This window comes from Lactuca virosa, chromosome 5, assembly GCF_052849685.1.
Source record: "Lactuca virosa cultivar CGN04683 chromosome 5, Lactuca_virosa_CGN04683_v6, whole genome shotgun sequence".
Lineage (NCBI taxonomy): Eukaryota > Viridiplantae > Streptophyta > Magnoliopsida > Asterales > Asteraceae > Lactuca > Lactuca virosa.
In genome coordinates this window covers 221,944,952-221,970,705 of record NC_136430.1, presented here as the reverse complement: position 1 = coordinate 221,970,705, position 25,754 = coordinate 221,944,952, and the positions used below count along the sequence as shown (strand labels likewise).

General features: G+C 35.8%; 2 protein-coding genes across 2 annotated transcripts; both read left to right on the top strand.

Annotated features, from left to right (window-relative positions):
- Positions 1 to 19,465: 19,465 nt before the first annotated feature.
- Positions 19,466 to 22,192, top strand: LOC145112401 (uncharacterized). The gene is made up of 3 exons (XM_079048567.1): positions 19,466 to 19,659; positions 21,817 to 22,056; positions 22,114 to 22,192. Exons 1-3 carry the CDS (start codon positions 19,466 to 19,468, stop codon positions 22,190 to 22,192), a joined length of 513 nt encoding a protein of 170 aa, XP_078904693.1.
- A 44-nt stretch (positions 22,193 to 22,236) lies between these two features.
- On the top strand, positions 22,237 to 22,671 carry LOC145112400 (uncharacterized). Its single transcript, XM_079048565.1, has one exon. It carries the CDS (start codon positions 22,237 to 22,239, stop codon positions 22,669 to 22,671), a length of 435 nt encoding a protein of 144 aa, XP_078904691.1.
- Positions 22,672 to 25,754: the final 3,083 nt, after the last annotated feature.

Genomic DNA, 25,754 nt, shown 5'->3' with positions numbered 1-25,754 from the left:
TAGGGGGTTGGTTACATTTAGTCAAAATTTAGAATCTTAGATTAATTTTAAAAATTTTTTTGCATAAAAATTGCTAGGGCTTAACTTAGAAAATTTTGGTAAAAGCAATTAGGGTTCATGCTAGTATTATGTTTAATGATTCTATGAGGACCCAAATGTTTAGTTGAGCCTATACGCGTTATAATGCATTTGTGGCTCCCTTTATTCTAGTAAAATCATGGGACAAAAACACAACCTCGCTTAGTTTGAGGTACGCAACATGTTTAGCATCGTGTACTTGAAATGTTTCTAGGAAGACTAGTACCTTTAACCAATAAGGGTTGAAGTCGAGCGCCCTTGCTTAAGCATGTAGGTTTTGAGTGAAAAAAAAGTGAGATACATGTAAAAAAATAGAGAGAATTACAAGGAAAAGTTGTAAGAATTTTTGAGCAGTCAAAGTATGAAGATCAAAAGATCAAAATTCTGAAGAATCAAAAATTTAAAGATACCAAAAATCAAACAAAAAAAATTCAAAGAAATCAAGATCAAATTATCAAAGAAGTGAAGAATTCCAAAGAGCTCCATTGTGGTATCGAAAAGTTGTAATTTTCTAGATTATGTATGCTTGGGTTGCTTGACCAAAAATACCTTGAGGTTAAGAAAGTTTTTGCGGATGGATTCGGAGGGATGCATAAAATGAGCGTTGTTCAAAAGAAGTGGGCGAGTGTTTATGAGGATTGTAAGTATTTAGGATTAGGGGGGTCCTTAGGAAAAATTTTAGACACAAATGCATGCGTTGCGGTCTTGGCATAATGGTTGGGTTTGATTGGGATTGTCTTATGTGATGCTAGTGTGCTAAAATTCTGTTTTGCTTGGGGGCAAGCAAAAGTCAAGTGTGGGGTATTTTGATATATGCATATTTAGTTATATATTTTGTGTAGAATCTTAATACTTTTTGGCTATTTTATTGCAGTTATTGAACAAAAGGTACTTAACTATGTTTAAATTGTATTTTCAGCCTAAAAGACGTGCTCGGAAGCAAAAGGAAGCGGGAATAGCAATCGGAAGCTTGCGAATTGAAGAAAGAAGAAAAAGAGTCAAAAACCTGAAGAACTCGGCGAGTTGGACACCTACTCGACGGGTAGACACGAACATTTGCGAACCATTGGGTGCCTTACCACGCACGGATTTTAAGTGAGGGACTCTCCGAGTCGGTCTATGGACTCGACGAGTCGCCCCGGTTTTCAGAAAACTATAAAAGGGCATAAACTCACGAGACAAGGACTTCTCTCTGAAACCCTTGGAGACTGAATTGTGATTGAGAGTGTTGCTAGAGCTCTGGAAATCCAGGATCAACCTTAGCATTCAATTTTGAGGAGATCGAAAGGCACAACCATATTCTCTTTTCTTAATCTAGTGTTTACATCATGTTAGAATCATTAGGTTTAGTTTGTGAGATATTTTATGCTATGAATATGAGCTAAAAACTCTTTGCTTTTGTTTAGGGTAGACAAACATATAACTATGATTTGAATTTTATGGCTTGGATTATTTAATTTGGTGAATTTTGTTTTGTTAAGCTTGTTAAAGACCCTTATGTGTTGACAATAACTATTTTCTGTTAATTATAAAGTCTATTAAGTTGCATGAACATCTCTTAATTGCTTGTCTCATATAATTTATGTGAAAACAATATTATATGCCTAGGAATAGTGAACATGAAACTAGGGGTTAACTAAAAAATAGGTAAGTCAATGTGTGAGCTTGTGTGACGAACAACCATACAAGAAGTTAATTGAATTAGCTAACTACAAGTCTTACTTAACCCAAATCAATAAACTAGGAAACTCATTAGTTTAACCAATTGGCCACTGTTTGAATTGATTTGTTTTCTAAGGATTAGTAATAGTGAACATGAACCTAATCACATTAATCGGTAGTCAATGACAAATTAATCCATTGCACGTGCCATAAAATCAACCATAGGAATAAGTAAGTCGAACCTGAACAGAAGTCTCCTTTGTTATTGAATTTAGTTGATTTTTATTTGGTTAGCTGTTAATTGTTTTGTTTAAGTGTTAGTTAAGTTCTTAAGTTTCTAGTCTTGCAAAACTAGAGAAAACCCTTCTTTTATTGCTTGTTTTTATTTAGATAATTCTAGTAGTTAGCTTTATATTTACCGTTCCTTGTGTTCGATACCCTGCTTGCTTAACTATACCACCAATTGATAGGTACACTGCCTTTTGTGTGTCTAAATTAGATTTAAAAAGTAGGACTAAAACTAGTACATTCAACACACATCAAGTTTTTGACACAAATGCATGCATTGCGGTCTTGGCATAATGGTTGGGTTTGATTGGGATTGTCTTATGTGATGCTAGTGTGCGAAAATTCAGTTTTGCTTGGGGGCAAGCAAAAGTCAAGTGTGGGGTATTTTGATATGTGCATATTTAGTTATATATTTTGTGTAGAATCTTAATACTTTTTGGCTATTTTATTGCAATTATTGAACAAAAGGTACTTAACTATGTTTAAATTGTATTTTCAGCCTAAAAGACGTGCTCGGAAGCAAAAGGAAGCGGGAATAGCAATCGGAAGCTCGGGAATTGAAGAAAGAAGAAAAAGAATCAAAAACCTGAAGAACTCGGCGAGTTGGACACCTACTCGACGAGTAGACACGAACATTCGCGAATCATTAGGTGCCTTACCGCGCACAAATTTTAAGTGAAGGACTCGCCGAGTCGGTCTATGGACTCGACGAGTCGCCCCTGTTTTCAGAAAACTATAAAAAAGGCATAAACTCACGAGACAAGGACTTCTCTCTAAAACCCTTGGAGACTGAATTGCGATTGAGAGTGTTGATGGAGCTCTGGAAATCGAGGAACAACCTTAGCATTCAATTTTGAGGAGACCGAAAGGCACAACCATATTCTCTTTTCTTAATCTAGTGTTTACATCATGTTAGAATCATTAGGTTTAGTTTGTGAGATATTTTCTGCTATGAATATGAGCTAAAAACTCTTTGCTTCTGTTTAGGGTAGACAAACTTATAACTATGGTTTAAATTTTATGGCTTGGATTATTTAATTTGGTGAATTTTGTTTTGTTAAGCTTGTTAAAGACCCTTATGGGTTGACAATAACTGTTTTCTGTTAATTATCAAGTCTATTAAGTTGCATGAACATTTCTTAATTGCCTGTCTCATATAATTTATGTGAAAACAATATTATATGCCTAGGAATAGTGAACCTAAAACTAGGGGTTAACTAGAAAATAGGTAAGTCAATGTGTGAGCTAGTGTGACGAACAACCATACGAGAAGTTAATTGAATTAGTAATTTAATTAGCTAACTACAAGTCTTACTTAACTCGAATCAATAAACTAGGAAACTCATTAGTTTAACCAATTGGCCACTGTTTGAATTGATTTGTTTTCTAAGGATTAGTAATAGTGAACATGAACCTAATCACATTAATCGGTAGCTAATGACAAATTAATCTATTGCATATGCCATAAAATCAACCATAGTAATAAGTAAGTCGAACCTGAACATAAGTCTCCTTTATTATTGAATTTAGTTGATTTTTATTTGCTTAACTGTTAATTGTTTTGTTTAAGTGTTAGTTAAGTGCTTAAGTTTCTAGTCTTGCAAAACTAGAGAAAACCCTTCTTTTATTGCTTGTTTTCATTTAGATAATTCTAGTAGTTAGCTTTATATTTACCGTTCCCTGTGTTCGATACCTTGCTTGCTTAACTATACCGCCAATTAACAGCTACACTGCCTTTTGTGTGTCTAAATTAGATTTACAAAGTAGGACTAAAACTAGTGCATTCAACACACATCAAAGAGGTGAAAAGTGATAAATTGAAGAAAATATGGAAATCTTGATTTGAAGAAATGATAACACTGTGAATCTTTGTATTTTTTTTATATTTTATTTCGTATCGAATAATGAAAGACCCTACCTTTCGTACTAAAGACATTGTCACTCCAAAACATGCTACATGCATACTTATAAATAATATTTTACATTGATAGTGTGATTACAAAAGACTGGATACAAACCGACTAAGTTTTAGTATATTACATAACTACTCAGGATATTATAATTTTTTTATACAAACATAAACCCAAATACAAAAGTAATAGTATAAATTATTCTAAATCTTCCAACAGTATATGACTATAATGGATTCTCATTACCTGCAATTGTTAAACACTGAGAGGGGTAAGCGGTGACGCTTAGTGAGTTCAATAATAGATACAATATAACGCTATGCCATATACATATCAATATGACAGAAGCAAAGAGGTACAAAGAACAACAAAGGCAGATGAGTATCATATGACATGCTTTCCATATCAACGAATAATCTGATTCAAAGATATACAATCAATAAGACTTTTGCCCATATGGCATGGAAAAATAACCAATTTCTGAATAAATATTTTGGCTAGCAAATTATAGGCTTTCAGCCCTACCTAGCCTTCTGCCAATGCCTTAATGATAGAAGTCATTCTCTAACGAGACATGCTCTACACGGCCAGAGGCTACATACCTGTACCCAAGTGATGCTTATGTCATACACTTCGTGGTCTAAGGTATAACTCCTTATCATAATAACATGGGAAAGCACATTGAACATATAACACATAACATACAATTGTTCCTATATATTGAACTCACCGTGAAATAACTGGGGATTAATTTGGGCAGCACTTCGGCTCTAAATATGACTTTCTGCGATGAAACTGGGGATTTTAGTTGAAAATCGGCCTTACACGGGCAGAGTTTCGACTTGAAAATATAATTTTCTCGGGAACTTTGGGGCGTCGGGACTTGCTTCGGGTGTCGAGGATGATACTGGGGCTTCGGGGGGGTTAAAAGTGGGCTAAAGAAGGTTTAGAGAGTGAGAGATATCAGAATTAGCAAACAAATCCCGAAGGCTTCGTTTTCTATTTATAGGGTGAAATTTTGAGATTCACGACGTGAACCATGCTTGTTCACGTCGTGAGGTTTGATCCCGGTCATCCCCTAGGCTTTCTGTGTGTCTTCTAGGCTCGAAACGCGTCGTTCACTGAGTTCACGTAGTGAATACTGTGTTCACGTCGTGAATACAGTCAAATTCTTGAAGTTTGTTCTCCGAACTTCAAAAATCCATATCTTTCGTATACGAGCTCCGTTTTTGACGTTATTTATATCTACGCGTAGGTGAGATTATGCTCTACATCTTTCATTTAGACTCTGTCGGCTAATTTTGAATTTATTTTTAATATTATATTAATATTATATTTTTAACGGGCCGAGACAGGAAAAGTCCGTTAAAATTTCATAACTTCTTCATCCGACGTCCGTTTTCGTCTGTCTTTTTACCGTTGTACTACTATTGACGAGACCTTCGATTCTTGTTTAGGTTGCGTCGGCTAAAAAATCACTCGATCTTTATTTCGAGTTTTTAGCTGTCTACCGCTATTCTGAAACTTAGAAAAATCATAACTTCCTCATACGAAGTCAGATTTGGGCGTTCTTTTTATGAAAATTCTCGGTTTAACAAATACTACGACTTTCATTTAGATCACCAAGGCTAAAAATTAGTTTATCAAAAACTCACTTTTTACGTCATTCGATGTCGTGCCTATTCTGTTGCGAAACTTCGATTGGTCATAACTTCTTCGTTATAACTCGTATTTCGATGAGGTTTTCACATTAATATTTCTAACGTGATTCTCTACAACTTTCAATAATAAAATTTTACTTATTTCAAATTTTATATTTTCGTTAAATTTCAATATTAGATTGGAATCTCATAAGACTTCCAATATTTTCCGATTGATTCTAAACATAGTTTTACTTCATTTCTAGTAAAAACCATCTGTTAGAACTCAATACTCAAATTTCATATAATATTTCATAATATTATTCACTTTTAAAATTACATAACACGATAACTGAACGTGTACGTTACAAATACCTCCTCCTTTTGAGGATTTCGTCCCCGAAATCACAACGATTTAGACAAATGAGGATATTTCTCTCTTATCTCATTCTTATTTTATTATCCAGTTTCACTTCGGATAATAGGAGCGTTTCATCATATATGCTTAAACTTTTATGCAGATAACTCACATGAAACACATCATGAATACCTGCCAAATCTCCAGGCAATTCCAAGCGATATACTTGCTTACCAATCCTCTGGATGATTTTGAAAGGTCCAACAAATCTGGGACTCAACTTTCCTTTCTTCCCAAATCGCATAATGCCTTTCTATGGGGATACCTTCAGCATTACGAAATCTCCCAACTGGGATTCTATGGGTCGTCTCCTCTTTTCTGCATAGGACCTTTGTCGATCATGGGCCGCTTTCATTCTTTCTCGTACAATTTGAATCTTATCAGTGGTGTCTTGAATCATTTCAGGACCACCAAGGATATTCTGTCCTATATCATGCTAACATAATGGAGTATGACATTTATGCCCATACAGTGCTTCATATACCTTCAATATATTTTTTACTGTTTGGATTGTTCTCTTCTTTTGACCATCTGTGATCGGAAATAATCTTTAGCGGTACACCATGCCTCGCAACAGTTTCATCCAAGTACACTTGTGCGTATTTCTCAATAGGATCTGTTTCACACATGGCGAGAAAATATGCACTCTTAGTCAATCGGTCGGCTATCACCCAAATGTTATCATTCTGTATAGCGGTCTTTGGCAATTGGAGCAGCACTAGACATAGAGTCATTTCAAAATTCTATTTTCCTATCAGGGTAGTCCAGGCAAATCATCGGGGAAAATATCAGGATATTTATTATTAATAGGAACGTCATTTACAGTTTTCTTCTCCTCTTTTGAGATATCAAGTGTATAGGATAGATAGGCAGAATACCCCTTCGATATAAGTTTACGAGTTTTTAGGAAAGAGATTATTTTTTTTAGATTTTAAGTCTTTGTTACCGAAGACATAAATAGGATTCTTCTCTTCGATAGGGATACGTACCATATTTTCGTAACACAAGAGTTCTTTGCGGTTCTTCGACAACCAATTCATGACGAGAATAATTTCAAAGTTGGGCAAAGAGATAGGAAATCAGGTTAGCAAGAAAACTATAACCTTCAATTTCTATGACACAATCTCTATAGACTTTATCAGCAAGTAATGATATACTTCCCACGATATCGGTCACAGCGTTCGGGTCCTCGCGTGCCTCCTCTGCGATAATCTGGTATGCATGGTGTTTAGCTTTTGGCACCTCCTCCTTTTTAGTTGAAGTACTCATCGGTTGTTGAACGGAAGCTTGACTTCCCACCATCTAGCTAAAAAGAGTATGGCAGAAATGCTTTCTGTGGCCAGTAGCACCACAAGCATAGCATATAACATTCTTCCTCGGGAAAATGGGCTTCACGTGACCCTTTTCTTTGCATCCATAGCAAATCACTGGTCCTTTTCTGTTCTTCATTGACCCTGGTGATTCTTTCCACATTTTTGACACGATGGTGACTGAAAAGAAAAAGATTGTGACCTACCGCGGTCATGAAAGGTACTATGAGATTGTACTTGTCTGCTAGAATCAGATCGAGCTGATGGAATAAAGAAAACAGAGACAGTGTTAATCAACATGTGGATGCTTCGGAACAGAAAGAGTAGCACCATGTATTTCTAAGTCATGATCACACTTTCGGGCATACTCAACAACTTTGCCAAATGATAGAATATTTCGATTAATTACGAATTCATGGATTTCATACCGTAATCCTTCCAGGAATAACTAAATTTTCATCATCTTCATAACAGGTAACATCTATAGCTAATGGTTGCTCAATCCTTTAATGAAGATCGTTATATTTCTATCGACTACCTTGACCATCTCCTTCTTCAATTCTCTGACTGAAATTTCATCACTACACGAGACATGGTTCTCTAAACCAATCAATTCACTTCACTGAGTTATTTTAATCGGAGTCGATTCTTTATGACCACTAAGGTCTGAATGAAATTCATCTTCTCAGTCATCACCAAAACGAAGGTAATGAAATACTCAAACAAAAACGGAATCAATTTGTAGTTTCTTGGTAACCTTGTGACTTTCCCTAATCCAAGTGTGAGTCGTGTGCTTCCAGTAGTATAGGCCTCTACTATTATTCACACCTACTCATACTCGTCCCAAGTATTGTCTCGTAGTTCCCAATTCACCATTCAAAAGTTTTCACAAAACAACTTTTCACACCTGAGTGTGTTCAAACAAGTACATAGTACAATTTCTCCTAGACTTAACTAGGGATTTCACGTTTCTATCAAACATATCTTGGATTTCTTAAATTCATTTTTTTAGAATTCCTTTATGCATAAGCTCGATCTAGCATATCCTAATATTTTTCCTAAGTCGAAAGGAATTTCACTTCCATATTCTTCATATAAATTCTTTCTCGGATAGTGTCTACTCTGCAAGACACATTATACCAGAATTTATTCTAGCAGTGTGGAGATAAACGATTTCCAACTACTTGTATCATCTTCTATCTCATGCAAGTCATTATGCATATTTGTTCATTTCATTATCCTTCTATGACATCGTCATTCCTGTATATGAGTAAGTTTTCTTCTCATGGTTGTATCTTTTAAGTCTTCTTCATAGGAGTCTATCCAAAGAAATCCGCATTATAGCTGCATGTCAGCATGTTCTACTAGCTTCAACTTGGTTCTATGTCATTCCTAACTACAACATCTCTTCTCATACAATACTATGAATGTATATCTTCTTCAACTAAGTACTCTACCTTACTCTAACAAGTAAGTCACTCAGCCTTTTCACAATCAAATAACCTATTTCACCATCCTAATCATGTATGTTAAAGTCGACTTAACACACAATGGAACTTTCATAAGGATGTGATAGAAGTCAATCATCACTCAGTATTATTAAATACTAAGTCTGAACATCCTGTATAGGGTTACTACTTGAACTATATACTACATCAAAATGTTTAGGCATAGTCTTGGCCTATTAAGTCTGAAAACTTCATTAGCCTTTCCTTTGATCTTCATTTAATTCTTCTAAATCTTGCACAACATCAATTGCGATACTGTCGAAGTATTGATCACCATCTTCGGTTCTTCTGACTCTATAAACAATCACTACTTCAATCTGGACAGTGGTGAAACAACTTTATAGATTGCACCAACACATTTATCTCGTCCAAATGTGTTTCAAACGCACATCATTCTTCCAAAGATGTTATTATTTCACTAAACATAGTTTGAATGTACAACACCACTCTATAGGTATTAATACACTATTTACGACATTACTTGTTAAATATTATTTTACGATATCCCTCGATCATTTATCTATAAAATTATCGGAGTTGACTATCATAAGTCTTTTTATTACTTCGAAAAGTTTCATATCAGTTCTAATACAGAAATTTTTAAATCTGAAATATATAAAATTTCCTCTTCCATACTATGGTCGGCAACAGACCTTAAACTTTCTCAAGTAATAGCAATATAAGTAAGCAACCTAAGGCACGCTACATTCATTTATCATTTAGCACATATTAGAATATAAGGCATATCTCCTCTAATATTCTAGTGCTTGTCCATTTAGGTATTCAACCTAAAATATATTAGGCACATATCGTACCATCATCTCTTAGCAATCCATGTTTAAGTCTAGAAATTCTCAAAATTCCTAGTTCACTTCAACTAATTCTATAAAAATGTTGAAGTAACTTAATATTTTAAAATACTAGGGTTTATCACTACCCAATACCCCACTTAAATCTTTCCTATGGTTTGTATCCATATACTTACAAATGATTCCGTTCATATATTGAACATTAGACAGTTTAAGTCTAAATACCAATCTGTGATATTTAGTTCGCTTAAACTAGTGCTCTGATACCATGATTGAAAGACCCTAACTTTCGTACTAAAGACATTGTCACTCCAAAACATGCTACATGCATATTTATAAATAATATTTTACATTGATAGTGTGATTACAAAAGAGTGGATACAAACCGACTAAGTTTTAGTATATTACATAAGTACCCAGGATATTATAATTTTTTTATACAAACATAAACCCAAATACAAAAGTAATAGTATAAATTATTCTAAATCTTCCAACAGTATATGACTATAATGGATTCTCATTACCTGCAATTGTTAAACACTGAGAGAGGTAAGCGGTGACGCTTAGTGAGTTCAATAATAGATACAATATAACGCTATGCCATATACATATCAATATGACAGAAGCAAAGAGGTACAAAGAACAACAAAGGCAGATGAGTATCATATGACATGCTTTCCATATCAACGAATAATCTGATTCAAAGATATACAATCAATAAGACTTTTGCCCATATGGCATGGAAAAATAACCAATTTCTGAATAAATATTTTGGCTAGCAAATTATAGGCTTTCAGCCCTACCTAGCCTTCTGCCAATGCCATAATGATAGAAGTCATTCTCTAACGAGACATGCTCTACACGGCCAGAGGCTACATACCTGTACCCAAGTGATGCTTATGTCATACACTTCGTGGTCTAAGGTATAACTCCTTATCATAATAACACGGGAAAGCACATTGAACATATAACACATAACATACAATTGTTCCTATATATTCAACTCACCGTGAAATAACTGGGGATTAATTTGGGCAGCACTTCGGCTCTAAATATGACTTTCTGCAATGAAACTGGGGATTTTAGTTGAAAATCGCCCTTACACGGGCAGAGTTTCGACTTGAAAATATAATTTTCTCAGGAACTTCGGGGCGTCGGGACTTGCTTCGGGTGTCGAGGATGATATTGGGGCTTCGGGGGGGTTAAAAGTGGGCTAAAGAAGGTTTAGAGAGTGAGAGATATCAGAATTAGCAAACAAATCCCGAAGGCTTCGTTTTCTATTTATAGGGTGAAATTTTGAGATTCACGACGTGAACCATGCTTGTTCACGTCGTGAGGTTTGATCCCGGTCATCCCCTAGGCTTGCCGTGTGTCGTCTAGGCTCGAAATGCGTCGTTCACTGAGTTCACGTCGTGAATACTGTGTTCACGTCGTGAATACACTCAAATTCTCGAAGTTTGTGCTCCGAACTTCAAAAATCCATATCTTTCGTATACGAGCTCCGTTTTTGACGTTCTTTATATCCACGCGTAGGTGAGATTATGCTCTACATCTTTCATTTAGACTCCGTCGGCTAATTTTGAATTTATTTTTAATATTATATTAATATTATATTTTTAACAGGCCGAGACAGGAAAAGTCCGTTAAAATTTCATAACTTCTTCATCCGACGTCCGTTTTCGTCTGTCTTTTTACTGTTGTACTACTATTGACGAGACCTTCGATTCTCGTTTAGGTTGCGTCGGCTAAAAAATCACTCGATCTTTATTTCGAGTTTTTAGCTGTCTACCGCTATTCTGAAACTTAGAAAAATCATGACTTCCTCATACGAAGTCAGATTTGGGCGTTCTTCTTATGAAAATTCTCGGTTTAACAAATACTAAGACTTTCATTTAGATCACCAAGGCTAAAAAGTAGTTTATCAAAAACACACTTTTTACGTCATTCGGCGCCGTGCCGGTTCTGTCGCGAAACTTCGATTGGTCATAACTTCTTCGTTATAAATCGAATTTCGATGAGATTTTCGCCTAAATGTTTCTAACAGGATTCTCTACAACTTTCAATAATAAAGTTTTACTTATTTCAAATTTTATATTTTCGTTAAATTTCAATATTAGATTGGAATCTCATAAGACTTCCAATATTTTTCGATTGATTCTAAACATAGTTTTACTTCATTTCTAGTAAAATCATCTGTCAGAACTCAATACTCAAATTTCATATAATATTTCATAAGATTATTCAATTTTAAAATTACATAACACGATAACTGGACGTGTATGTTACAAATAAAATACTTGTAATATTTATGTTTATAGATTGATTAATAAAATTGAGATTTTTTATGATTTACTTATGAAAATTATAGCATAAGAAATATATATATATATATATATATATATATATATATATATATATATATATATATATACATATGCATTTGAAAAAATATGCATATAAAAAATTGTAATTTTTTTTAAATGCAGTTTTTTTTTGATAAAATTGCAGTTTTTTTGAAAAAAATGCAGTTTTTCTTTTTAAAAAAAATTGCAGTTTTTTTTGAAAAAAGTGCAGTTTTTTAAATAAATATTTTTTTTCAATTTTTTTTAAAATTCATGTTTTTTGAAAAAAATTGAAAAATCTTCATTTTTGAAAAACAATCGAAATTTATTTTTTTTTTAAATAAAAAATCTGAAATTTGATTTATTGTGTTAATTTTTAGAAACTTTTTATTAATATTTCCAATAACAAAAAAAAATTAAACATTAAATGAGATCGGTAAGATGACGATCATGCCCTTAATGAGTTAATTTTGATCTAACGCCCCACCTTTAGTTCTCAGGTTTTCGGGAAACTATGAGTTCTCAACGAATGTCACCTATATATATATATATATATATATATATATATATATATATATATATATATATATATATATATATATATATATATATATATATGTGTGTGTGTGTGTGTGTATGTGTGTGTGTGTGTGTTTGTGTGTGTGTGTTGAAAGTCTTGCGTATAGAATTCGGTTCCGACGGGTACCCGGTGGGTAGCGTTACCGAAAATATGAGAACCGGAACTAGAATTGCTTATGGTGGTTCCCATACTTATAGAACCAAAACTGGAACCGTTTAAGGCGATTCCGAGTCTGGAACCGACGGTTCTGGTTCTGAAAACGAGTGTCCAGTTCTGTTGCTCATCCCTAGCAGAATCTATGTTTGATTCCTACTGGGATGGATTATTAGGAATGGTCATTGCCTTTATGATCAATGAAGAGCCAGTCAACCATTTCCTATGTAACCACTCCAACAAGGCAATCTCAAGACCTGCTAGGGTTTCCATAGGGTTTTCCCCAATTTATTCCAATGAGGGCTGATTCCAGCCATACCTAGTATTATCTACTACGGGTCAACCCACTTGACAAATTTATCTGACAACCGACTCATGATATTCTGCTCCTCAGGAGATAAATCGGGAGAAGGATTGCCAGTCCGTTGCTCATCCCTGGCAGAATCTATGTTTGATTCCTATTAGGATGGAGAATTAGGAATGGTCATCTACTCTATAATCAATGAAGAGCCAGTCAACTGTTTCCTATGTAACCACTCCAAAAAAGTAATCTCAAGACTCGCTAGGGTTTCCATGGGGTTTTTCCCCAATTTATTCCAATGAGGGCTGATTCTAGCCATACCTAGTATTATCTCCTCCGGGTCAACCCACTTGACAAATTTATCTGACAAACGACTCATGATGTTCTGCTCCTCAGGAGATAAATCAGGAGAAGGATCGCCGGTCCTATCGCTCGTAGCACCATAAAACATTCGTTCAGGGAAAACAGAAGCACAAACAAACAAAAATTATTCTTTCTAGTATCTGGTGGAGCTGGGAAGGTCGTCATAGTTTTCTACCAAACTGTGGCTAAGAAAGAAAGATATCCAATCTCCATTAGACACAGTCATATAAAAGTGACGAAATAAGGTAATGGAAGGCACCACATTCAAAGTGGAGCATAACATCACGAGGAAGATGATTTTTCGAATGCCATTGAGGGTGGTTTGAGCAATGTGAAGATGATAATAATCCAAAACCACCATCAGAAAATCGAATGCTTGTAGCCGCAAGCCTGACTTAAAGAAAACACAGTAAACTACAACAAAACCCTCAGGGGCATCATCAATGGCGTTCCCCTCTTCAGGAAACCATGGGGTGAATTCGGGATCAATGTGGTATTGCTTCATGATAGAAGAAAGGATCTTTGGGGTAAGTTTAGATTTCATGACATGAATGCTTGAAATATCTTTGATGGCCATAAGGAAATACGTTGAGGAAAAGGGAACAAAAGGTAATTGGAGGAATATAATCTCAAGTGATGAAGAGGAATAACCCACCCAGGGAAATATTTATAACGGATCAAGCAAGGTTACATTTATGAAGCAGACAAAGCGAAAGTTACATAGTGTAGCCCCCCCCCCCCCAAGCTGGAGAAAAGTTGAAGAGAAGGTTATAGGTAATGGTGAACACTAGAAGCGCCGAACCGTGACATCCAAATTTAATTCAGGTGTCTACCCTTATCCGATTAAGCAACGGTTACTTTGTGATAATACCCTCTATGTTTGAATTAGTATTTTGATAGGAAAGTAATGATCCAAACTGGGGGAGCTTAATAGGGTCTAGCCTAGCCTGAAGCTACAAATATACCCTAGATATACCGAACTATTTATTCCGAACAAGATATATACTAGACTAGGTATATACCAAACTATATATACCGAACCAAGTTTCTACCAAACCATAGAAAATAAACGATTGAGATACGAACTGACGTCACAATAGTGTTTTAGTACATTGGGACTCTAAGAGAACATCTTGTATTATGATATACGACTAATGGATTTTTTGATCAGCGTGAAACAGCTGGCAAATGACTAATAAGTACACATAAGTGTACCTTTGGGCATAAGGCCATTAATGCGACAAGATGACAAGCATGTTCGGTACAAGTAGAGGTCGCAACCTCTTCCACATCGATTATAAATAAATAACTAAATACACTTTACAAGGTATGCAAACGATTCACACTGTTCTATTAACTCTCATTCAATTCTCAACATATTCTTAGAGTCTTCTCTGACTTTACTTTCGGAGCGTTGGTTCGGGAACCCCTCCCGGCCAATCAACTTGCGAATTGTTTGTTGTCTCCAGGTTAGCTAAGTAGCACAAGAGTCTATAATCCACTCAGTCGATGGAAGGTGAACCCGGAGGCGCATCACTTCCCAACATGACATTTTGTACGGTTGGATTGTTGAGATCAACTTCGTAGGCTCTAGAAACTTTGCTTTAGTTTGCTACTAAAAAACATTGTCTAGGATTGGTTTTGGCATAAAGAAAGAGAATGGTTGTTGTCTTTATATTGGTCATTGTCTTGGTGTGTTTCCATATTTGAGGAGTTCTAGTTTGGGCACTTCGATCATCCAAGAAAAGCGAGCAACCAATTCAACAAGAAAGGTATATCACTCTACAGTCTCTCTCTCTCTCTCTCTCTCTCTCTCTCTCTCTCTCTCTCTCTCTCTCTCTCTTGGGTTTTAGGTTTTGTTGTATTTAGTCATGAACTTGTGATCCTTGGTGCAATATGATTGTAAAAGTTTTGATTTTTCTTCCATTGCATTTGTTTGTGTTGGAAAATATAGACTTAACAACAAGTTGGCAACTTCTCAACTTAATTCTCGATATCAATCGTTAGTTTTTTGCTTATGAGAAAAATGTTTTGGATATTTAATCATAAATATTATCTATCCACTCATTTGTTTGACATTACTAAATAATTCGTTGTGAGTTCATAATACCGTGTATGTATTGAGTTCATAATACTAATTATCGGACTCTTTAAATCTAAGTCATGAATTTCAAATAGTTTGTAAAACCGTGCATATTCCAACAATACCTTCAATACATACACCCATACCATGTCAATTAGGACACTCTTTGGTAGGTAGGTTTTAATCTTTCAATATTCCTGTTTGTAATCACCAAATTCAAGTAAGCTTTAGCTTGTTATTTCAGTTACAATATATATTAGTTTTGTTTGTTTATGTATTTTGTTATAATTTTTGATTGTCTTATAATAACTACTTTTAGAGGAGACGACTATACACGATCTAAAGACGGTATTTCAAAAATATTTCTATCAAAACACGCTAGGATAAGTGTTTTGCAAGATTAAGAATGATGCTGAAAGTTATATAGTTACATTTTGAGGGAAGTGTTGAAAGGAAAAAGTGATATATTCATTGAATAATAAATAAAAAATCAATGTTATTGAGATTGTTGATATATATCCTTTAGTAAAACGCTTTTGCTTTTGATGGCCACGGACCACCAGTCCAGGAATTCGAGGTATGTGTCCATCACACAATTAAAGCATTTATTATGAATATTTATGGCAATACATAGTATACTTTTGATAAATTGAGTAGGGTATGCGATCTGCAAAAATAACAGCAATATATGCTATATTTTTCTTCTTATAATATCTTATTTTTATAATTCTAATAAACAACATGGTACCTTCGGTTTTTAATATAACTATATAAATATAATATATGGTTTAAGTAAGTTATCTTTTCGTTTAGTAGTAGCATTTTGTTGACATGGACCTGAACTCTAGATTAGGTGGCATGTCTCAGATCGTGTGTGTCCTGTGAGAAGCGTGACATGAACCACTTCATATTTTATTATTTTATTAATTATTAATTATTAACTATTAATTATTACTAATTATAAAAACTTTTTCTTGCTCTTTTAATTTTTAGATAATGATTTATCTCCTAATTAAAAACTTTTGTTTAGATGATTTAGCAATGATTTAGCAAGAGCGTTTGATATTTTACCAAAGTGACAATGGCCTACCGGTAAGGAGTATCTCTCTCAAGTCAGAGGTTATGAGTTCTAAGTCTTTCCAGAAGACATAGGTGATATTTAGAAGTAGGTTAATTTGTCGTTTAAAAAAAAATATCTACGCACATTACAACAAGATTTTATTTAACATCAAATATACTTCTAAACAGATGGGGGTTTTCTAGAAAATATCTCAAAAAATAACTTTTCCTAAGAATTTCCAAGGAATTTTATTTCCTTGGAAGAAAACTCATAGAAAAATCACTTCCATGAATTTGCTAAGAAATTTTCTATGAAAAGTTATTTATAGGAATTATTGAGGTTCTCCCACACATGCTTTTGCTGGGAAACTTTGCAATAGATTTCCAAGAAAAAACTTGTAAGACTCCGACGCGTACGATTTGATAATTATGCATGCTAAAATTTAATTTAAACTTTTTGAAATTTTGCATACATGCGGCGCGGTGGTTGAGTAATCGTGACGTGGTGAGGCCGGGTAGCCACGACGCAGTAATCATTTAACTACTGTGGCGCGACGCCACATTAGGCTCAAAACTGTAAGTCTCAGATCATGAGCCCTATTTTAGAAATAAGAGGGCTAGGGTATCCCCAACCCTAAACCTCCATCTTTTCCAAAGAGTCCTCCCGCAAACCCAAGCTTCACACTTGGCCTTTTTGTTTTCATTTGGTGGTTTTTGCACTTGGAAGGAAGAATGAGTACACTTAAGAAGTGAGAGAACTCCAAATAAAACATCTCTCAACTCCTGGAGTACCTTCTGGACTTATGTATGTCTTCAAACTTACAACTTCATGATTCATCCTTCTTAGATCTAAAACTTAAGCTAGTTTTCTCAATGTTGAAAAGTTTTCAGAGAAAGGTTGTAATAAACTTGCAAACTTTATTACTCTCTAAGGTCCTAAGAGTATAATATGTTTCAGATCTGGACTCATATCATCATTTGATGCTATGCAAGGGGTTTTGACCCTATTTTTCACTATTTTAACCTAGTTTTGGTAAAGGATTGCATTGGACATGCATGTCCATAAAGTTACAATTTTTATGGGCCATTAGGGTGACATGAAGCTTTCTGGAAAGTATTAGGAACAAGTGCCTAATGGAGAAAATAAGCTAACAAACGAACTGCGACATGATCAAGGGCAAACCACTATACAGTGGTCAAGAGGGTCGTGTTTGTGTCGTCCGGGCTTCACCATAGAACGACCAAGGTTTACCACTACGCGGTGGATCGTTGACCGTTGACTTCTTGACCAGTTGACTTTTAGTCAAATATTAGTGAAAGTGTTTTTTAGACCATTGGGTAAAGGAAAAATGGTCATTTTCCCAGACTTGTTTAGAGAGGAAAGTCAAGTAGTATACAAGAATTGCTAAATTAGGGATAATTATAATGTAGTGGATCGAGGCAGTATCAGTTCCACCTAGCCCGATGTGGGCATAAATTTATCAGTCATTGAGGTGAGTTCTCATGAACTTACTTATTTTGTGGACTATATGTTATTTGTATGCTGACTAGAGGACATTCCATTCGGGGAAAGTGGACAAATTTTGGATGATCATGACAGACCTTTCATGGGATGTGATCGGTCTTAATTGGTAGTGTATGAGACAGCCCTTCGTGGAATCAGCCTGTTGGAGTAGGGTTGATACCTATAATATGTGTTAGTTATGAGTGATACGTGTTTGATACGTGATACATATATGTACTATGTAGATTGCATATGATCTATATAATGAATAAGTGTTGTGATTACTCACTAAGCCTTAGGCTTACAATTGCTACTTTATATCATTAGGTGCAACTCCTTCAGGTTTGAAGGGCAAGAATCTGACGCAATTGGGGGATCTGTACATTCATCAAGTGCATGGCATTTATTTTATGTTTACCTTTTATTGACTTTGTTTTCAAAATAAGTATAAGCTTCCAATTTTGATAATGACTTTTGATACAATATGATTGATGGTGTTATGGATGGAATCTCTTTTTTTATTATCCCTGCTTCGATTTAATATATATATATATATATATATATATATATATATATATATATATATATATATATATATATATATATATATATATATATATATATGCTTGATTTTGGGATGTTACAAGTTGGTATCAGAGCAATGGTTTGAGACAATTTAACATACTTCCTAGTATGTTTTGACTCAAATCACTGCGTATTTTCATAAAAGAATTGTTTTTATAAGTAAAGTTAAGTAAAAAGGGACCAATTTTAAAATTTTAAGTGACATGAAATGTCATATGCCTCGAAGAAGAGAATGCAGATCGTCCAATCATCCGAGCTCCATAGTTAGTTAGTATATTTTAGTGATATGTTATATGATGAACTAGCTTACTTGCTTATGTGATGATTATATACAATCAGTATATGTTTATTTGACGTGGTCTAAATATCCATCTTGACAATTGGTGATTTGTATGCCATAATTATGCATGATTAGAATTATATAGGCGCATAAATCTTGATTTGACCTCATTTTCTGTTCCTTGTTTAGTTGTGGACTTAGGTTAGAATCAACGATTTGAATGCCTATCTAGTCTTTATGGTTATGTGTAGTTGTATATGCGAATTACATGATTGTTAGATTGGACGGTAGATTATTATAGGGGAAGAAATGATATGGTTTTTGATGTGCATGTATATTTTTTGATCACCACACACTTGGTTATGTTGGGGAACTTTGAGTGATCTTTAGGGGCAATTACTCATAAGTGTGAATTATGGTATGTGACCGTACCATCTAAATCATAGGATGGGTAGTTGGATTTGGAACAATCACGAAGGGGCTAAAAGTAATTGTGGGAAGTGTTATGGGAAGGAATATCCTTTTAATTGATATATTAGTATATAGTCAATCCTAAATTTAGCCGCACACTTTGTATTCTTCCATGGTGAAAATGGAAGGTAGACCTGTAGTCAAACCAGGGGAGATCATGGTGGACGAGGCTCCAGATTTCAGAGAGGTGATTGCTAGCGAGATCAAGGAAGCAGCCCAACGGCTGCTCCCTAAATTGTTCACCCAGATCAAGAATGAGTTGTTGGAGACTATAATTCAGAGAATTACTACAACTACCGAGGGATTAGGTGCAGGGTAAGAAGTGAGTCATCGATATATCTTTTCTTTCCATCCACCACAATTTTATGGGAAGAAGGATCCCGTTGCTAGTATGAAGTGGATTGCGGACATCGAGGATGATTTTCATACCAGTTATTGCCTGGAAGATGACAAGGTTTGTTATGCTATGGGCCTTTAGAGAGACACGACCAAGGATTGGTGGAAACTTGTTGGTAACAGGATCCCGGTGCTAGTATGAACTATGACATGGCCTGGATTCCTGACATTTTTCAAGGAGGAGTTTTTTCTAGCTGTGGAGGTCCGATAGCTCATTAAGGAGTTCATTTCTTTTAGACAAGCTACATGGTCTGTGAATGAGATGATTGCATTGTTTTACGAGAAGTCATTGTTTTCTACTGAGTATGTGGCTACAGAAGCCATGAAGATGTCCAAGTACAACATTATGCTGAAGGATGAGATACATAAGTGTGTAGTCACCGCAAGGTGCAAGACTATATATGACACGATTGAGGTGGCTCACCTTTATGAGATCGAGCTACAGAGACAGGGGAGATTGAAGAGGTTGACCCTTACCCTGACGACCAGTCGGCAACAAAAGAAGTTCAAAACGTATGGGGTTAATGGGATGGCAAGAGAACTTTGTTGAGGTGAAAAAAGTGTGGAAGAAATCATCTTGGGGAATGCATGATTGGTCAGATCATGTGCTACAAGTGTGGGAAGTTGGGAAATGTCAGAAAATATCGTAAGGAGCCTTCAAAGTTGTGCTTCGGATGCAATCAGTTTGGGCACTATATGGAAGAGTGTTCGAATATGACCAGTTAGAAGGTCATGGATCCTGTTCCTGCTACTATGAGGATCACTGATGGTTAGAAAATAAAAAAGCTTGGTGATTCAAGGGCAAGAGGGAGGGCGTTTCAACTCACAGCCGTTCATGCTATTGGAATTCCGAATGTCGTGACTGGTATTCTTTTTATTTCACCCCTCAGTATTTATTGTTTTAACGGTGGCTATACTTATGTTAGTGCGTCCGAGGTTTTTAGGAGTTGCACTTTTGATTTCTTTGGCAAGAGATTTCCGATTGACCTCATCCCAATTTCTATGAGTGAGATGAATGTCATCGTAGGTATGGATTGGTTATATCGGCACAAGAATTGATTGATTATAGGCAGAAGTAGTTCGATTTCAAACCATAAGTGGGGGAGAACTGGTTATGCATGACATGAAGAAGAAGGAAAAGTCACTTATCAGTTCTTTAGGGTAGGCTTGAAAGTATTTTCAGCAATGATGCGTAGGATATCTAGAAATTATTGTGGATAACGAGTCGGGTCGGAAGCAGTCATCTATTTTATGAGGTTCCTATAGTCAGAGAGTTCCTAGATGTGTTTCCTGATGACTTGTCAGGTAATCTTCCCGAGCGGCAACTCGAGTTCTGAATCGATGTTGTTCCAGGCGCAACACCCATCCCTAGAGCACCTTCTTAGTTGGCATCTCGTGATATACAAAAGTTATACAATCAATTGTAGGAGTTACTGAATTTGGGTTTTATTCATCCTAAAAGCTCTCTGTGGGGATCCCCGATCCATTTAGTTCATAGGAAGGATGGATCCCTCCGATTGTGCATTGATTATCGAGAGATGAACAAGGTCACCATCAAGAGTTTTAGGGAGCATCTTGGTTTTTAATGATCGATCTACACTCCAGGTATCACCAGATGCGATTCAGAGAAAAGGATATACCCAAGACTGTCTTTCACACTCGTTATGGACATTATGAGTTTGTAGTGATGCCTTTTGGCCTGACAAACGCCCATGCAACATTTGTGAATTTATTTAACAGAGTATGCAGGCTCATACTAGATAGATCGGTGACTATGTTCATAGATGATATTTTGGTGTATTTGAAGACCCATGAGGAGCATGGGGGGCATTTCAGGAAATTTTATTGGATACTAAGACGTGAAAAGTTGTATTCTAATTTTAAAAAAGTGTGATTTTTGGCTACGAGAAGTTCAATTCCTTGATCATCTCATCAACCGACAGAGGGTTTTGGTTAATCGAGCGAAGGTGGAGGCCGTTTTGTGTTGATAGGTTCTAAAAATTCCCACCGACATCCGGACTTTTCTTGTATTAGCTGGTTCTTACTGACAATTCATTCATGATTTCTCAAAAATAGCAGTTCCCTTGACGAAGTTGAAAAAAAGGGTGTCTCGTTCAAGTATGGAGATGATCAGAAGCGAGCCTTTGAGATTTTAAGACAACAATTATGTGAAGCTTCGGTGTTAACCTTGCATGAAGGGGTTGATGATATAACAATCTTTTATGACGCTTCATTTTCTGGTTTAGGGGCAGTTCTTATGCAAAGGGGCAGTGTTATTGCGTATACATCTCGCCAATTGAAGCCACATGAGACTAGGTATACGACCCATGATTTAGAGCTTGGGGATATTGTCTTTTCCCTAAATATTTGAAGGCACTACCTGTTCGGAGTAAAGTACACAATGCATATTGATCATAAGAGCTTGAAATATCTTATGGATCAGCAAGAGTGAATATGAGGTAGATTCGGTGGCTTGATGTGTTGAAGGATTATGAAATGGAGATACTTTCCCACCCTCGTAAAGCAAATGTTGTTGCTGATACACTGACTCTTAAGAAGAAGGGTGCACCCCTGCATGTCACATGTTTGATGATGACACTTGGTACCTCTCTTTTTGATATGATCAGACAAGGGCATGACAAGGCACTTGCGATGGAGAATCCAGTTCGGGAAAATATTAGAAGGGAGACTAACAGTTTGGTCAGGGAAAGTCGAGGGCTACTCACTTTCTATGTTTCAGATTTGGTACCATTCGTGGGGGACACGAGGCAGATACTCATGGATGAGGCTCATAGGTCAAAGTTTTCTATACGTCCTGGCGCCACCAAGATGTACATAGACTTGAAAAAAATATTATTGTTGACCAACAATGAAGAGGGATGTTTCCGGATATGTAGAGAGGTGTTTTTCCTGCTTGAAGGTCACAGCTGAGCATCAGATGCCGCATGAAAAGTTACAACCTCTCTAGATTCTCATTTAGAAATGGGAACACATCATGATGTATTTCTACGAAGCTACCCAAGAACCCGAGGAATTTTGATACTATTTGGGTGATAGTCGACCATCTGACGAATATTTCTCACTTCATCGCTATCAGGGAGAGTTCAAATTCATAAAAACTTGTTGACATCTATGCAAAGAAATTAGTGTCACGACATGGAGTGCCAACATCTGTAGTGTCTAACTGACATACTAATTTCACGTCTCATTTTTGGAAGTGGTTCCATGAGGATCTAAGTGCACCATTGAGATTTAGTATCATATATCACCCCAGGAAGACGTCCAGAGTGAGATAACCATCCAAACATTGTAGGACATGCTTCACGCATGTGTGATAGATTTTGGAGGTAGTTTGGATACCTTTTTGCCACTACCTGAGTTCTCTTACAACAATAGTTATCATGCTAATTTTGGCGTACCTCCATATGAGGCTTTATATGGGAGGCGTGCCAGACCCCAATTTGTTGGGAGGGGGGAAGGTAGGTCAGCATGAGATGTAGATCAATACCGTGCAGAAGACCACCTAGCATATTATGCAGATCAAGGAGAAGCTCAAACTACTTAAATTTGTCAGAAGAGCTAGTGAAGATATCTCCTTAGAAGGGGATCATTCTTTTTAGGAAGATAGGAAAGTTGGGACCTCGATACATCCGACCGTTCAGAGTTATAGTTTGTGTTAGGAAGGTCGCTTACCGTTTGGAGTTGGTTGAGCTCCAGACCTTCCACATGTCTCAGCTGAGAAGTGTGTCTTAGATGATATAGTTGTAGTACCTCTCAAGGATATTCAATTAAACTAGAGATTGAGTAATGAAAAGTAACCCGTAGCCATACTCGATTGAAAGACAAAGAAGCTTCGAAATAATGAATTTTTTTTGGTAAAGGTGAGTTGGCAACATCAGAAAGGATTAGAATGGACATGTGAACCAGAGGAAGATATGCATATACCCATGATTATTCGACAAGATGATTGTCGAGGGCGAAATATATATAAGTTAAGGAGATTTGTAACACTCGGAATCAATTACGCTTTGTTAATTATACATGTTAAAATTTAATTTGAACATTTGGAAATTTCGCATACCCGTGACGTGATTATTGAGTAACCGCGACGTGGTGAGGCCACATGGCAATGACGCAGTAGTCATTTACCTATCGTGGCGTGGCGCTGTATTACGCTCAAAACCCTAAGTATCAGATCATGATCCCTATTTAAGGAATGAGAGGGCTAGGGTTTCCCCAGCCCTCAGCCTCCATCTTTTGTAGAGAGTCCTCCCCCAAACCCTAACTTCATACTTTGTCTTTTTATGCTCATTTGGTGGTTTTTGCACTTTGAAGGAAGAAGGAGCGCACTTGAGAAGCAAGAGAACCCCAAAGCAAGCATCTCTTAACACCTACAACACCTTATGGACATATGTAAGTCTTCAAGATTACAACTTCATGATTAATGCTTCTTAGATATAGGATTTAAGCTACTTTTCTCCATGTTGAGAAGTTTAGAGAGAAAGGTCGTAATAAAGTTTGAAACTTTATTAAACTCTGAGGTCCCAAGAGTATCATATGTGTCAGATATGGACTCATATCATCATTTGATGCCATGAAAGGGATTTTGACCATATTTTTAACCATTTTAACATAGTTTGGTGAAGGACATGCATTGGAAATGCATATCCATCAAGTTACAATTTTTATGGGCCATTAGGATGCCGTGAAGCTTTCTGGAAATTATTACGCACAAATTAGCAGATTAAGTGCTTATCAAAGAAATGAAGTTGTCATACTTACCGCGACATGGTCAAGGGCTAACAATGAAGAGGTGGTCAAGAGGGTCGCATCTGTTTTGTTTTGTTTGGGCTTGACTACAACACAACCAAGGTTTGCCACTGCATTGGGGACCGTTGACTTTTTGACTAGTTAACTTTTGGGCAAATTTTAATGGAATTTTATTTCAGACCACTGGGTTAGGACAAATAGTCTCTTACCCTGTCACAATTGGGAAAATTTTAGACCCAACATGGTCTAAACCCTAACCAAGTACAAGTGAAACCACATTGCAATCCTTGTTGCATTGTATCCTCTATTGCCTTAAGGGCATGTTTATAAGCTAATAACTAAGTATAGTTTGAAACCTAAGTTGATTTATGTTAGTATAAATTAATATAAGTCAAAAGTTAAGGTCTAAACAATAAGCAAATGCATTAAATAAAGGTTTTCGGTCCTAGGATTCTAGAACAAAGAGTTTTCGGTCCAAGTATCCAAGAACCAAGTAGTTTTCGGCCAAGGAATTAAGTATCAAGGGAGTTTTCGGTTGTATAGTAAAGGAACTTAGAGTTTACGGTTTGCTATGACCGAAATCCCCTACTATTAGACCGAAAACACAATGTAAAGCCCACATTAAACCGAAAACACATTAGCCCAAGGCCCTTTAAGGCTGAAAACACTTTGCTATATATATATATATATATATATATATATATATATATATATATATATATATATATATATATATATATATATATATATATATATATATATATATATATATATTCATCCCAAAACACACCTCATTTCTCACATTTCACACCGCAAACACTTCACTTTTTGCTCTCAATTATTATCATCCGTAATCCCCATATCTTCAAGAGATTTCTACCCAGATCTTCTTATTTCCACCAAGAACACTAAGAACATTCATCAATATCTTCAAATCTTCAAGCCTACACCGAAAACTCCAACCGAAAACCCCCCAAGCACACCGAAAACGCCTAGAACTACTCGAAATAATTCCTAAGGCTTTTGTAAGTATTTCTTACATAACTAAAGTATTGTCTAACACTTTAATTATTATTTAAACCATTACTTAATTTATTATTTAAATTAATATCTTATTAATTTAAATACGATATCGTTTATAAATATTATCAGGATACGACTACTTTCACGTATTCTAATCCGAGGATCATCGTTAGCACTTCGCGCCTCAACAGAGCACACACATTCGAGGTGAGTTCATACCC

What these genes read in the sequence shown, in the direction of transcription:
- LOC145112401 (XM_079048567.1), top strand. Translation starts at nt 19,466, where the DNA reads ATGGAAGGTAGACCTGTAGTCAAACCAGGGGAGATCATGGTGGACGAG. An exon ending in ACCGAGGGATTAGGTGCAGG is followed by an intron (nt 19,660 to 21,816) that starts GTAAGAAGTGAG and finishes TCTCAAAAATAG; the next exon opens with CAGTTCCCTTGACGAAGTTG. An exon ending in TTGAAGCCACATGAGACTAG is followed by an intron (nt 22,057 to 22,113) that starts GTATACGACCCA and finishes AAATATTTGAAG; the next exon opens with GCACTACCTGTTCGGAGTAA.
- LOC145112400 (XM_079048565.1), top strand. Translation starts at nt 22,237, where the DNA reads ATGGAGATACTTTCCCACCCTCGTAAAGCAAATGTTGTTGCTGATACA.